This window comes from Dendrobates tinctorius, unplaced genomic scaffold (assembly GCF_039654945.1).
Source record: "Dendrobates tinctorius isolate UK_male_01 unplaced genomic scaffold, ASM3965494v1 ptg000007l, whole genome shotgun sequence".
Classification (NCBI taxonomy): domain Eukaryota; kingdom Metazoa; phylum Chordata; class Amphibia; order Anura; family Dendrobatidae; genus Dendrobates; species Dendrobates tinctorius.
This window is the reverse complement of record NW_027361675.1, coordinates 21,987,355-22,003,663: the sequence shown is the minus strand read 5'-3', so window position 1 is coordinate 22,003,663 and position 16,309 is coordinate 21,987,355. Positions and strand designations below refer to the sequence as shown.

The 16,309-nt window shown below is 43.4% G+C and overlaps 1 protein-coding gene across 3 annotated transcripts in view; it reads right to left on the bottom strand.

Annotated features, from left to right (window-relative positions):
• SRRM1 (serine and arginine repetitive matrix 1) overlaps positions 1-16,309 on the bottom strand; it is a 101,602-nt gene that overhangs the window by 72,870 nt on the left and 12,423 nt on the right. For all 3 annotated transcript variants that reach the window (XM_073572409.1, XM_073572418.1, XM_073572426.1), the window contains exon 2: positions 4,020-4,109. In XM_073572409.1, coding sequence (XP_073428510.1) covers positions 4,020-4,109 — 90 coding nt within the window. The remainder of the gene's footprint in view (positions 1-4,019; positions 4,110-16,309) is intronic.

Sequence of the window (16,309 nt, the reverse complement as noted above, 5' to 3'; positions counted from 1 at the left end):
ATTTTTCCCTTGGAAGAAAAACACGGGCTAGCTTCGTATCGAATTCCATGCCCAGAAAGGTCAGACGCTGGGTGGGGATCAGAATGGACTTCTCCTTGTTGACTAGCCAACCTAGGCGGCTGAGAGTGTCCAGAGTTATCTGAAGGCTCTGGAGACAGTCCTGGCGAGACGAACCCTTGATCAAAAGATCATCCAGATAAGGGATGATGAGGATCCCTCTGGAGCGAAGGATGGCCATGACGGTCGCTATAACCTTCGTGAAAACACGGGGCGCTGAAGCTAGGCCGAAAGGAAGAGCTGTGAACTGAAAGTGGTCTCCCTGAAACGCAAATCGAAGATACTTCTGATGCTGCGCACAAATTGGAATGTGCAGATAGGCATCCCGAATGTCCACCGAGCAGAGGAATTCCCCGGGTTCCATGGAAGCAATCACCGACCGAAGAGACTCCATTTTGAAATGAAGAATCTTCACGTGGCGATTGAGCAATTTGAGGTCCAGAATAGGACGAAGAGAGCCGTCTTTCTTCGGGACTACAAAGAGATTGGAGTAGAACCCGGAAAACCGTTCGTTTGAGGGAACGGGAACAATGACTCCGGCGGAAAGAAGGGAGGAAATGGCCTGCAGAAAAGCCGGAATCTGGGCCCGCTGTCGCGGAGGCCGAGACCGGAAAAACCGTCTGTTCGGGAGTGAAGCAAATTCGATCTTGTATCCGGATGCGACGAGTTCTCTGACCCAAGCGTCGTCGACAACGGACAGCCAAGCATCCGCGAAAGAGGAAAGTCTGCCTCCCACCCTGGAAGGAATTCCAGGTGGGGGTGACCCGTCACTTAGAGGAAAATCTGCCGGAATTGGCGCCTGCAGATCTGGAATATTGTCCTCTAGATCTCCAGCGAGGAGCGGGTTTGTAGGAAGGTTTCCTCTGATCCCGCTCCCTGGTGGCGGGCGGCCGATCCTGTTGAGTGGCTCTCTCCGTGGCAGAGAAGGGGCGAAAGGGCCTGAATGGTCGAAAACCCTTTCTGTTCAAAAAACATTTTGGTCGAGATTGGGGAAGCGAAGTACTTTTACCTCCAGTGGCATCGGAAATTATCTGGTCCAGCTTTGCTCCAAAGAGTCTAGAGCCATGGAATGGCAGATTGGTAAGCGACTTTTTTGAAGTAGTGTCCGCATTCCATGACTTTAGCCAGAGGACTCGGCGTACAGCTACTATGTTGCTGTTAGCCCTTGCTACGCAGCCGGCCGCGTCCAAGGAGGCGGCCAAAAGGTATTTACCCGCATGGTTAATCTGATCTGCAAGATCCGCCAACTCGTCTTGAGGAGCTGACGCTAAGATGCCTCTGCGAAGAATTTTTGCCCAAGCGGAAATGACTTTCGCCACCCAGGCGGATGCGAAAATAGGGCAGAGAGAGAGGCGCCAGATGCCTCAAAGATAGACTTAGCCAGAGATTCAATCTGCCTGTCAGTAGGATCTTTGAGCGATGCCCCATCTGGTAGAGAGAGCACCGTTTTTGAGGCTATCCGGGAAACTGGAGGATCCACCTCGGGAGCCTTGGACCACTTTGAGAGCAGTTCTGCGTCAAAGGGGTACAGAACGTCCAAGTACTTGCGGCCTGAGAAACGTTGCTCAGGGCGCTCCCAGTGTTTGGATAAGGTAGTATCGAAATCGTTGTGATTGGGAAAGGTTCGAGACGGAGGTCTGGCTCGTTTAAGGAGAACCGAGCATTCCTGAGGTGGAGCCTCATCCTGTTTAATTTTTAGTGTTTGGAAGATAGCTGCAAGAAGACTATCGACCATGTCCCGCGTTTTAGAAACGCTGTTCCCCTCTGAACTAGCTTCCGATTGAGAATCATCGCCTGACTGAAGGTTGTCATCCGAGGAAGGAGAAGGAGGCCTGGGAGCAGAAGGGCCCTGCGAGCTCGAGGACGAAGTGGACAGAGCCCGCTTCCTAGAAGTCCTTCCCTGTCTGTCTCTCTGAAGGTCGCGGTCAGGTGTGGACGACTCACCCCGAGAGGCGGTCGGGGCAGAGGTGGCTGAGGATAGCTGAGGCAATCGTTCTAAGACCTGGACCAGCGACTGTGATACTTTTGTCAAGTCAGAAACAGACTGTGACATTGTAACGGTCCACTCCGGGGGAAGAGCGCCCTCCGCCCGGGACTCTGTGCGTTCCTAAGATGCTGACATATCTGAAGGACTGCAGGAGGGGCAGAATGGGGACGACCGACCCGATGCCCTCTTCTTTTTACAGCGCGCACAGGCGTAAAAGGTAGCGGTGGGCCTGAAGCAGAGATCCCCTGAAGGGTTGGGCATAAGTAAACTGCACTGAATGGCCGCAGAAATTTGGGAATAACTGCCGAGGAGAGCTAATCCTTGCCTCAGAGCAGAGCCTACCGAGATTCTGTGCGAGCAGCAGAAGAAATGTCGAAGTGTCCCCCAAACAGCGCAGGAAGGAGTGATTCAGGCATCAGGAAATCCTTTTGCTGGAAGATGGAGGCGGAGCTTAGCGGCTGCGCCGTGACTGGTTAATAGCGACGGAGAGGGCATGGCAGAAGAGGGGGGGGGCTGGCATCCAAAAGAGAAAGAAGCCCTGTGATGGGCTAGAAAAGGCGCGCTGAAAGGAGCGCGCTCAGGAAGGGAGGAGGGAGAGCAGAGGACTTCCCCGCGCTGAGGGGAAAGTGAAAGTGCCTCCCACCCTGACGGCGCCGCAGCCCCATGCCCGACATACCGCGCTAAGGATGGCAATCTGGCCCGGTCCTGCCGCTTGCGACGCCGCGTTGAGTGAGGAGATCCCCCGAGACTCCCTGACTAGAGCAGGGAAAGTGGAGGAACGCAAGCGGCCGTGTGAGCGCGCGGCAGGCAGAAAGGGCGGGAGATTCAAATCTGTGGACCTGAAACCAACAAGGTCCCTTCTTCTCCCATGTCACTGAAGCTTATGCGGGGCCGGAGGGAACGTACAGGCACTTACCTGACGTCCCTGAAGAGGATGACCACAGGGGCCCACGGGGAAACGGCAGGCTGCTGGGAGGGGAAGGAGTCCTCTGTACCCGCATCCTGCAGAAGACGGCTTGGAACACCTACGATCGCCGTCTTCCTCTCAGCCCTGTCCCGAGAAAGGGGTGAGGAGGGGGATTCGGCAAGGACCAGCCACCTGTCCGCAACCCTTATCACCGGAAGGTGATAGGGAAAAGTCCTGCCTGCGGTACTGAGAGTTGCGATGTGGGTGACACCACACTGCTCGCTCAGCCGCATGATATAGGAAATCAGGGTGATAACTATACCCTGTTTCCCAATGGAAAAAACCTAAAAGACAAAAGAGGGAGAAAATTAAAAAGTTCAAACTAAACCTGAAAGGAAAAGTGGATTAAAACTGCGGATCTGGGGAGATCCCGGTCCGCCTCCTACAGACACTAAGCACAAACTGAGGTGCTTGGTGCCTGTCGGTGGGTGTATACTGCCGGGGAGGAGCTAATTTTCTTGTTTTGCATAGTGTCAGCCTCCTAGCAGCAGCAGCATACACCCATGGTAATCTGTGTCCCCCAATAAGGCGCTAAAGAAAGGGATATTATTAAGAGCGGATCTGGGGAGATCCCGGTCCGCCTCCTACAGACACTAAGCACAAACTGAGGTGCTTGGTGCCTGTCGGTGGGTGTATACTGCCGGGGAGGAGATAATTTTCTTGTTTTGCATAGTGTCAGCCTCCTAGCAGCAGCAGCATACACCCATGGTAATCTGTGTCCCCCAATAAGGCGATAAAGAAAGGGATATTATTAAGAGCGGATCTGGGGAGATCCCGGTCCGCCTCCTACAGACACTAAGCACAAACTGAGGTGCTTGGTGCCTGTCGGTGGGTGTATACTGCCGGGGAGGAGATAATTTTCTTGTTTTGCATAGTGTCAGCCTCCTAGCAGCAGCAGCATACACCCATGGTAATCTGTGTCCCCCAATAAGGCGATAAAGAAAAAAAATTAAAAAAAAAAAAAAAAAAGCTATGATTCGACACTACTGTGTGTTTTGGGACAATTACTTTCTTTTCCAGGCATTCTGCGAACTTGAGCTGCTTCAAAAGCTTCTTCTGCTTGTTGCTGAAACGATTATCCTGCTCCGCACTTGTGCCCTGTAAGAATAAAGAACAAATGAAAGTTGGTACAAATTTTACTGCAGCAAATAAAAGGTGATTTGTCGTGGGGACAGCCATAATGTAATTAGCACAATTTAATATTTTATATCAGACTGAAATTACCGTAGTTTGGATATGTGCCTAAACAGGCTGTCCATTTTGAACAATTGTTTTTTGTTTGTTTTTTTTAAAATCAGATATATTTTTATTGCATAACAAAATATTAAACAACCAGCATGTTCAATCTGTCAAAAGTATACAAGTTATACATTTTTTCAAAACATACATCCCATTCCTTTCACCCACTCCCTTCCCTCTGTAAAGCACATATACAACTAGTTAAATAAAAGTACACAATAATGCAGCATTGATCTTCTACGGTCAGCACCTCTCCGCCCAGAGATTCCATATTGTTTCAAAGGTACCAGCCTTTTTCCTTTTAGCGTATAAACTCTTTTCTATACCCATGATATAGTCAGACTGTCTATAGAACTCCCGCATTGTCGGTGGTTCTTCACTTATCCAACATCTGGCAATCAGTTTCCTCACAACATATAATAATCTAGTTATTGCTAGTTTATGATAATTCGATACCCCGATATCCTCTACAAACCCCAAGATACACACCAGAGGCTCCCTTTCAATTCTACAATTATATACCCTTCCAATTGCAGTCGTCACTTCCACCCAAAACGTGTTTCATTTTGGACAATGTCATAGCATGTGTATAATCCCAGCCCCTTCGGTCCGACATCTATGGCATTCGGAAGTCTGTCTCAAACCGGCCTTAAATAGCCTATCTGGAGTCCTATACACTCTATGGAGCACATATAACAGAGAGTCTGGCCGGTTCACTCAGTGACAACTTTGGTATATATTCCATTATTATTTCCCATTTTGCTTCCTCTATATCTCCCACCTATTTCTCCCAATTCTCTTTTGCTTTAATTGGATATCTTTGTAAGAAGGCAAACAGTAGGTCTCTGTGGGCACCTATGACTAAGGGTGCCTTTGTGCACCAGAAACGCGTCAGGTGTTTTTTGCATTTTAATATGGCATATTAGCCTAATAAAGTTTTTCTTCATTTATGCCGGTGTGCCGAACGAACTTTCTTCTTCTTGTGGATATCTGCTGTGCTCAACAGCGAATTTGTGCACCCACCTGTGGATTAATGAACTCAGCCCAAAGTGGTTTTCATTTGGATGCGATGCAAGCTCCCAGTCCTCCCTCTCCTGCAGTAGGTCTCTGTATATTTCTGAAACAATGCCTCTCGTCCCCCCTTTTGCACAAACATAATTTACCAGATTATCCGCCTGAACCTTCATATTAACTGTTTTACTCTGAGTCCTGTAAGCGTGGTGGAACTGCCTATACTGAAACCTACAGACCTCTGGCAACCCGTAAACATCCTGTAGTCTCTCAAAGGGTAACAACTCCTGCCCATCCTGTACCTGGCCGATGTAACACATTCCCATACCCTTCCAAATTTTAAAGTCCCCCATTTTAACAAACTCTGGTAAATTATACTTTTGCCATATTGGAGAGAAGTCAGTTGGATATTCCACCACCCTAATCTTCTTAATTTCCTCCCATATCTTATGAATCAGTAAACAAGTGGGGTAGACCGATACAAACTTCCTAAAGCATCCTGCTTTCAGGCCCTGGATCAGTGGACTCCTATCTAAAACATGCGCCAAAACCCTTTGTGCTGACCCCAGATTATCACTTTCTCTCCAGCCCCTTATATGTTGACCCTGCGCAGCTAAATAGTAAATCCAAGGGTTGGGAAGAGCCTTAGGTCTCTGCAGAATTTCCAGTCAAAGCCTTACCTGTTTTTTCCCCCCAAACCAGCTCTCTGAAACGGGAACCCATGGTACAGAACCACCTCCTGGGTATCCAGATAGGGGCATTATGTAACACATATAGAAGCTGGGGCATTAAAATCATCTTGATCAAATTGATTCTCCCCACCACTGAGATATGCAATCTGCTCCATGTCCCCATTTTATTTCTGAATTTCCCCAGCAGTGGAACCAGAATGAGATCAATATAGCTAGAGAGTGGAAGCGACACCTGAACACCCAAGTATTTGAATCGCTGAACCACCGCTAATTTCGCTCCCTCTCCCCTTAACATGAGTTCGTCCTCCCCACCATCAACCGCCATAATATTGGACTTCTCCCAATTAATGACTAGGCCCGACACATTCCCAAATGTTTTAAGACTGTTCATCATACCCAACAAGGAGTCTCTAGAACCCTCCAAAAAGAGCAGTACATCATCTGCATACAAGGCTATTTTCTCTTCTATCTTCCCATATTTAAATCCCCTGACCAACGTCACATTTCTAATTGTCTGTGCCAAGGGCTCCACTGCCAACGCAAAAAGTAGCGGGGACAGCGGACACCCCTGCCTAGTTCCTCTGTAAAGGCCGAAACTATCTGACAATTACCCATTAACTTTTATCTTGGCAGTCGGGGATGCATATAATAATTGTATCCATGAAATAAAAATTGGCCCAAACCCTTCAACACTTCCCAGAGATACCCCCATTTGACACTATCAAATACCTTACGCACATCCAGCGATACCACCACCCTGCGACCCCCATTATCCGACGGCAGCTGTAAATTCAAGAATAATTTACGTAAATTAATTGCTGTGGACTTATTTGGCATGAAACCAGATTGATCAGGATGAACAAGGTCCTGGATCACACTCGTCAATTGGTTAACCAGGACCTTAGCGAGAATCTTAACATCTCTGCCGTCAGCAACGAAATGGGCCGATATGATTCAGCCAATTCCGGATCCTTACCCTCCTTTGGAATAACCACCACCACCGCCTCTGTCATGGACAATGGCAGCTCCCCTTCCTTCAGTGCCTCCTCAAAAACTGCCTTCAACTGAGTCATTGTCACTCCCTTTAAATTGCTTATACACTTCTCTCGGCAGGCCGTCCGCCCCAGGAGTCCTATTATTTGTCATTGACATGATGGCAGATTCAATCTCCTCTTCCGTTATGGGCTCTTACAACCCAAGTCAGTCACTATCTTTAATACTAGGGAGTCTCGCCCTCTCAAGAAAATATTTAATGTCCCCAACAGAAGCCTCCAGTCCAGATGTATACAACTTTTCACAAAACTTACCAAGTTCTCCAAAGATATCTCCTGTGGTTTCCAGCAGTAACCCATCATCCGTCTTTAATTTGTATATATATGAGGAGTCTCTCTGTGCCGCCGACTCCACCGAAAGCAAGTGCCCCACTTTTTCTCCCTTTACACCATGAAATTGTTAGGCCGGGATCACATTGCGTTATGGCAGTCCGTTAGACGAACTGCGTTACACCGCAGCATAACGCAGCCTGTTAACGCTGCCATTGACCCCCATTGTCGGGCACATCGCGACGCATGCCGTAAAGCGGCATGCATTTGCAATGTGCCATCATTCAGTGACGGAGACTCGGACACGGGCTGCAGCGTCTGAAGCTCCGTCACCGCAGATGAATCATCTGCGCTAGAGGGTATAGCATAACGCGATCGCGTTATGCTATACAGTTAACGCAGCCCGTCAACACAACGCGTTGAACAGGCTGGGTTAACGCAATGTGAACCTGACCTTAGAGATGTTGCCCATGTGGTCACTGCTTTGCCACCAACCCAAGTTAGTGTAGAGAGGTTGTTCTCTAGCCTTAAAATAATTAGGTCAGATTTGAGGTCATCTATGAAAAAGGATCTGATGGAGGCAATACTATTTCTCAGAACAAATTCATAGACTGAACAAATTTTATTCAGTACGTTTTTGTTGAAAACTGTTTTTTCCCCACTTACTGCATAGTGTATAATAAATTGCAAAAGTTTTTTTGTTCTAAAGTTGTATTCCAATAAATACATTTTATGTGCTATCTAAATTGCTTGATTATTGTATCATAATAAAGATTAAAAGCCTGATGTTACCATTTTACTACAGTAAATTTATCACTTAAAAGGAATCTGTCACCCCATTTTTTGCCTATAAGATGCGGCCACAGCCATCAGGGGCTTATCTACAGCATTCTGTTTACCAAGGATGCATTTTAGTTAGCACTGGGCAGCCCGCCACTATACGGCGTTATTAATAGGCTGTAAGCTAGATGCTCTGCATCCTCTGTGTGTGAACAGTGCTGCATACAGATTGTATTTGTTTGTACTGGTGTACCAAACGGCCAATTCCTGATTATAGGCTGGCTGTCTCATCGGTATTGCTGCACATGTGTCGCCATCCTTATTTGGGTCCGCTGCACCCTGATAGTGCATTTGTCTTGAGGGAGAAGAGAATCCACTAGCAATATGTTGCAAATAAGGAAAGAAAAATCCATAGACTGCGCACTTTTTTTTTTACTGCATGTGGATGGAGGTTTAAAAACCAACCTTAGGCCACGTTCAGTATTTGGTCAGAATTCTACCTTGGCATTTGTACGCCAAAATCAGGAGTGGGTGAGTAGTACAGAAGTGGTGACTAGTGTTGAGCATTCCGATACTGCAAATATCGGGTATCGGCCGATATTCTCTGTATCGGAATTCAGATACCGAGTACCGATATTTTTTCAATATCGGAAGTTCCCATAATGCAATGAGCCACTGTTGTGGCTCTGATTGGCTGCCGAAATGACGTCATCATGATACGCCGTCAGTTCGGGCCTTCCGGGGGGTCTGTACCGCCTGCCGGGAGTCTATGCCGACTGCCTGGGGGTCTGTAACGGCCTGCCGGGGGGCTGTGCCGGCCCGCCGGTGGTCTGTGCCGGCTGCGGGGGTCTGTGCAGGCATCGTCCAATGGGACTACAAGTCCCATTGGGCGATGCCAACTACCATGACGGTGATTGACACATTAGCCAATGATGGGACAGTAGTAGTCCCATCATCCGGCTAATGTGTTGAATGTAAAAAAAATAAATAAATAAAAAAATATACATACTACATACATGCTACATACATACTACATGCAACATACATACATACAACATATATACTACATGCATATACTACATATATACCACATATATACTACATGCATGCAACATACATACTACATATATACCACATATATACTACATGCAACATACATATACATACATACAACATGCATGCAACATGCAGACTACATATATACCACATATATACTACATGCATACTACATATATACCACATGCATGCAACATACATGCATACTACATATATACCACATGCATGCAACATACATATATACAACATATATACTACATGCAACATACATATATACAACATATATACTACATGCAACATACATACTACATGCATGCAACATACATATATACTACATACCGTATATACTCGAGTATAAGTCGATCCGAGTATAAGTCGACCCCCCTAAATTTGCCTCAAAAACCTGGGAAAACTTATTGACTCGAGTATAAGTCTAGGGTGGGAATTGCCGAAGATACTGGTAAATTTAAAGCTGCACAACATACAGTATGCCCCCAAAATGCTGCACAGTGAATGCTGGCCCACATAATGCTGCACAACATACAGTATGCCCCCAAAATGCTGCACAGTGAATGCTGGCCCAAATAATGCTGCACAACATACAGTATGCCCCCAAAATGCTGCACAGTGAATGGTGGCCCAAAATAACGCTGCACAACATATGCCCCCATAAATGCTGCACAGTGAATGGTGGCCCAAATACCGTAATGCTGCCCCCAAAGTGATAGGATTACCAGTAATCCTATCATGTTGCTGCCGCTGCCCCTGCTGGAATTAAAAAAAAAAAAAAAAAAACACTATATACTCACCTACGTTGATGACAGCTACTCCTGAGCGTCGCTGGCTCTTCAGTGACTCAGGCAGAGGGCGCGTGTTTTCCACGTCATCGCGTCCCCTGCACGTCACTGCCGGAGGACGGGAGAGAGCGGCGCGCAGAGATTTTGAACGCCGCCGCGGCCCTATCATCACCCGCCGCCGCCAGGATGCTGCAGGGGACCGCAGACAAACACCGGGGACCGCGGAGACGACTGGGACCGCGGAGATGACGGGGACCAGGTAAGTTGGCACCGTGACCCGAATATAAGTCGAGGGGGGTCTTTTTCAGCCCCAAAAGGGTGCTGGAAAACTCGACTTATACTCGAGCATATACGGTATATACTACATGCAACATACATACTACATACATACCACATGCATGCAACATACATACTACATATATACCACATGCATGCAACATACATATATACTACATGCATGCAACATACATACAACATGCATGCAACATGCATACTACATATATACCACATATACACTACATGCATGCAACATACATGCATACTACATATACACTACATGCATACTACATATCTACCACATGCATGCAACATGCATACCACATATATACCGCATGCAACATGCATACCACATGCATGCATGCAACATACATATATGCGACATACATACTACATGCATGCGACATACATACTACATGCATGCAACATACATACTACATGCATGCAACATACATACTACATGCATGCAACATACATACTACATGCATGCAACATACATACTACATGCATGCAACATACATACTACATGCATGCAACATACATACTACATGCATGCAACATACATACTACATGCATGCAACATACATACTACATGCATGCAACATACATACTACATGCATGCAACATACATACTACATGCAACATACATACTACATGCAACATACATACTACATGCAACATACATACTACATGCATGCAACATACATACTACATGCATGCAACATACATACTACATGCATGCAACATACATACTACATGCATGCAACATACATACTACATGCATGCAACATACATACTACATGCATGCAACATACATACTACATGCATGCAACATACATACTACATGCATGCAACATACATACTACATGCATGCAACATACATACTACATGCATGCAACATACATACTACATGCATGCAACATACATACTACATGCATGCAACATACATACTACATGCATGCAACATACATACTACATGCATGCAACATACATACTACAAACATACTACATATATACCGCATGCAGCATACATACTACATATATACCGCATGCAACATACATACTACATATATACCACATGCATGCAACATACATACTACATATATACCACATGCATGCAACATACATATATACAACATATATACCACATGCATGCAACATACATACATACTACATATATACCACATGCATGCAACATACATACTACATGCGTGCAACATACATACTACATGCGTGCAACATACATACTACATGCGTGCAACATACATACTACATGCGTGCAACATACATACTACATGCGTGCAACATACATACTACATGCGTGCAACATACATACTACATGCGTGCAACATACATACTACGTGCAACATACATACTACGTGCAACATACATACTACGTGCAACATACATACTACATGCAACATACATACTACATGCATGCAACATACATACTACATGCATGCAACATACATACTACATGCATGCAACATACATACTACATGCATGCAACATACATACTACATGCATGCAACATACATACTACATGCATGCAACATACATACTACATGCATGCAACATACATACTACATGCATGCAACATACATACTACATGCATGCAACATACATACTACATGCATGCAACATACATACTACATGCATGCAACATACATACTACATGCATGCAACATACATACTACATGCATGCAACATACATACTACATGCATGCAACATACATACTACATGCATGCAACATACATACTACATGCAACATACATACTACATGCAACATACATACTACATGCATGCAACATACATACTACATGCATGCAACATACATACTACATGCATGCAACATACATACTACATGCATGCAACATACATACTACATGCATGCAACATACATACTACATGCATGCAACATACATACTACATGCATGCAACATACATACTACATGCATGCAACATACATACTACATGCATGCAACATACATACTACATGCATGCAACATACATACTACATGCATGCAACATACATACTACAAACATACTACATATATACCGCATGCAGCATACATACTACATATATACCGCATGCAACATACATACTACATATATACCACATGCATGCAACATACATACATACTACATATATACCACATGCATGCAACATACATATATACAACATATATACCACATGCATGCAACATACATACATACTACATATATACCACATGCATGCAACATACATACTACATATATACCACATATACACTACATGCATACTACATATCTACCACATATACACTACATGCATACTACATATCTACCACATGCATGCAACATGCATACCACATATATACCGCATGCAACATGCATACCACATATATACCACATGCATGCAACATACATATATACCACATATATACCGCATGCAACATATATACCACATATATACCGCATGCAACATGCATACCACATATATACCACATGCATGCAACATACATATATACAACATATATACTACATGCATACAATATATACTACATGCATGCAACACGCGTGCAACATACATACTACACGCGTGCTACATGCATGCAACACGCGTGCAACATACATACTACATGCGTGCAACATACATACTACATGCGTGCAACATACATACTACATGCGTGCAACATACATACTACATGCGTGCAACATACATACTACATGCGTGCAACATACATACTACATGCGTGCAACATACATACTACATGCGTGCAACATACATACTACATGCGTGCAACATACATACTACATGCGTGCAACATACATACTACATGCGTGCAACATACATACTACATGCGTGCAACATACATACTACATGCGTGCAACATACATACTACATGCGTGCAACATACATACTACATGCGTGCAACATACATACTACATGCGTGCAACATACATACTACATGCGTGCAACATACATACTGCGTGCAACATACATACTACGTGCAACATACATACTACGTGCAACATACATACTACGTGCAACATACATACTACGTGCAACATACATACTACATGCATGCAACATACATACTACATGCATGCAACATACATACTACATGCATGCAACATACATACTACATGCATGCAACATACATACTACATGCATGCAACATACATACTACATGCATGCAACATACATACTACATGCATGCAACATACATACTACATGCATGCAACATACATACTACATGCATGCAACATACATACTACATGCATGCAACATACATACTACATGCATGCAACATACATACTACATGCATGCAACATACATACTACATGCATGCAACATACATACTACATGCATGCAACATACATACTACATGCATGCAACATACATACTACATGCATGCAACATACATACTACATGCATGCAACATACATACTACATGCATGCAACATACATACTACATGCATGCAACATACATACTACATGCATGCAACATACATACTACATGCATGCAACATACATACTACATGCATGCAACATACATACTACATGCAACATACATACTACATGCATGCAACATACATACTACATGCAACATACATACTACATGCATGCAACATACATACTACATGCATGCAACATACATACTACATGCATGCAACATACATACTACATGCATGCAAACTACATGCATGCAAACTACATGCATGCAACATACATACTACATGCATGCAACATACATACTACATGCATGCAACATACATACTACATGCATGCAACATACATACTACATGCATGCAACATACATACTACATGCATGCAACATACATACTACATGCATGCAACATACATACTACAAACATACTACATATATACACCGCATGCAGCATACATACTACATATATACCGCATGCAACATACATACTACATATATACCACATGCATGCAACATACATACATACTACATATATACCACATGCATGCAACATACATATATACTACATATATACCACATGCATGCAACATACATACATACTACATATATACCACATGCATGCAACATACATACATACTACATATATACCACATGCATGCAACATACATATATACAACATATATACCACATGCATGCAACATACATATATACAACATATATACCACATGCATGCAACATACATATATACAACATATATACCACATGCATGCAACATACATATATACAACATATATACCACATGCATGCAACATACATATATACAACATATATACCACATGCATGCAACATACATATATACCACATGCATGCAACATACATATATACAACATATATACCACATGCATGCAACATACATATATACAACATATATACTACATGCATGCAACATACATATATACAACATATATACTACATGCATGCAACACACATATATACAACATATATACTACATGCATGCAACACACATATATACTACATGCATGCAACACACATATACAACATATATACTACATGCATGCAACACACATATATACAACATATATACTACATGCATGCAACATACATATATACAACATATATACTACATGCATGCAACATACATATATACAACATATATACTACATGCATGCAACATACATATATACAACATATATACTACATGCATGCAACATACATATATACTACATGCAACATACATAATACATATATACCACATGCATGCAACATGCATACTACATATATACTACATGCATGCAACATACATACTACATATATACTACATGCATGCAACACATACTACATACAATACATTCATACAATACATATTGACATACAGTACATATAACAGAGTACATATTCACCATCACTTGTCACTTTGTTCCCCGAAGCCACTGTCATCTGTGGAATAAATATTAAAATAACAAACCACCAATATACTTACCCCTGATCCGCAGAAGTCCACGAGTGTCCCACGACGATCTTGCGTGGAGAACAGCAGCATCAGCTGATGCTACCGTTCTCTACGGGCTCCAGGAATCCAATGACGGGAGGTAGGTATCCTTCCGCACTGTATTCCTCCGCCACTGTAAAAAAAAAGTCCCTAGTCTCACTTTATGGCAAAAGCTGCGTGGGAAATTTCTCACAGCAATGCCATAAAGTGAGACTAGGGACTTTTTATTGGTGGTTTGTTATTTTAATATTTATTCCACAGATGACAATAGCTTCGAGGAACAAAGTGACAAGTGATGGTGAGTATGTACTCTATGTTATATGTACTGTATGTCTATATGTATGTATTGTATGAATGTATTGTATGTAGTATATATGTATGTTGCATGCATGTAGTATACATGTAGTATGCATGTTGCATGCATGTGGTATATATGTAGTATGTTGCATACATGTAGTATGCATGTATATATGTAGTATATATGTATGTTGCATGCATGTAGTATATATGTGGTATATATGTAGTATTCATGTAGTATATATGTATGTTGCATGCATGTGGTATATATGTAGTATGCATGTAGTATATATGTGGTATATGTAGTATATATGTAGTATATATGTAGCATGCATGTTGCATGCATGTAGTATGTATGCTGCATGCATGTAGTATATATGTAGTATGCATGTTGCATGCATGTAGTATATATGTAGTATGCATGTTGCATGCATGTGGTATATATGTAGTATGCATGTAGTATATACACTCACTGGCCACTTTATTAGGTACACCTGTCCAACTGTGTGTTAAGACTTAATTTCTAATCAGCCAATCACATGGCGGCAACTCAGTGCATTTAGGCATGTAGACATGGTCAAGACAATCTCCTGCAGTTCAAACCGAGCATCAGTATGGGGAAGAAAGGTGATTTGAGTGCCTTTGAACGTGGCATGATTGTTGGTGCCAGAAGGGCTGGTCTGAGAATTTCAGAAACTGCTGATCTACTGGGATTTTCACGCACAACCATCTCTAGGGTTTACAGAGAATGGTCCGAAAAAGAAAAAAAATCCAGTGAGCGGCAGTTCTGTGGCCGGAAATGCCATGTTGATGCCAGAGGTCAGAGGAGAATGGGCAGACTGGTTCGAGCTGATAGAAAGGCAACAGTGACTCAAATTGCCAC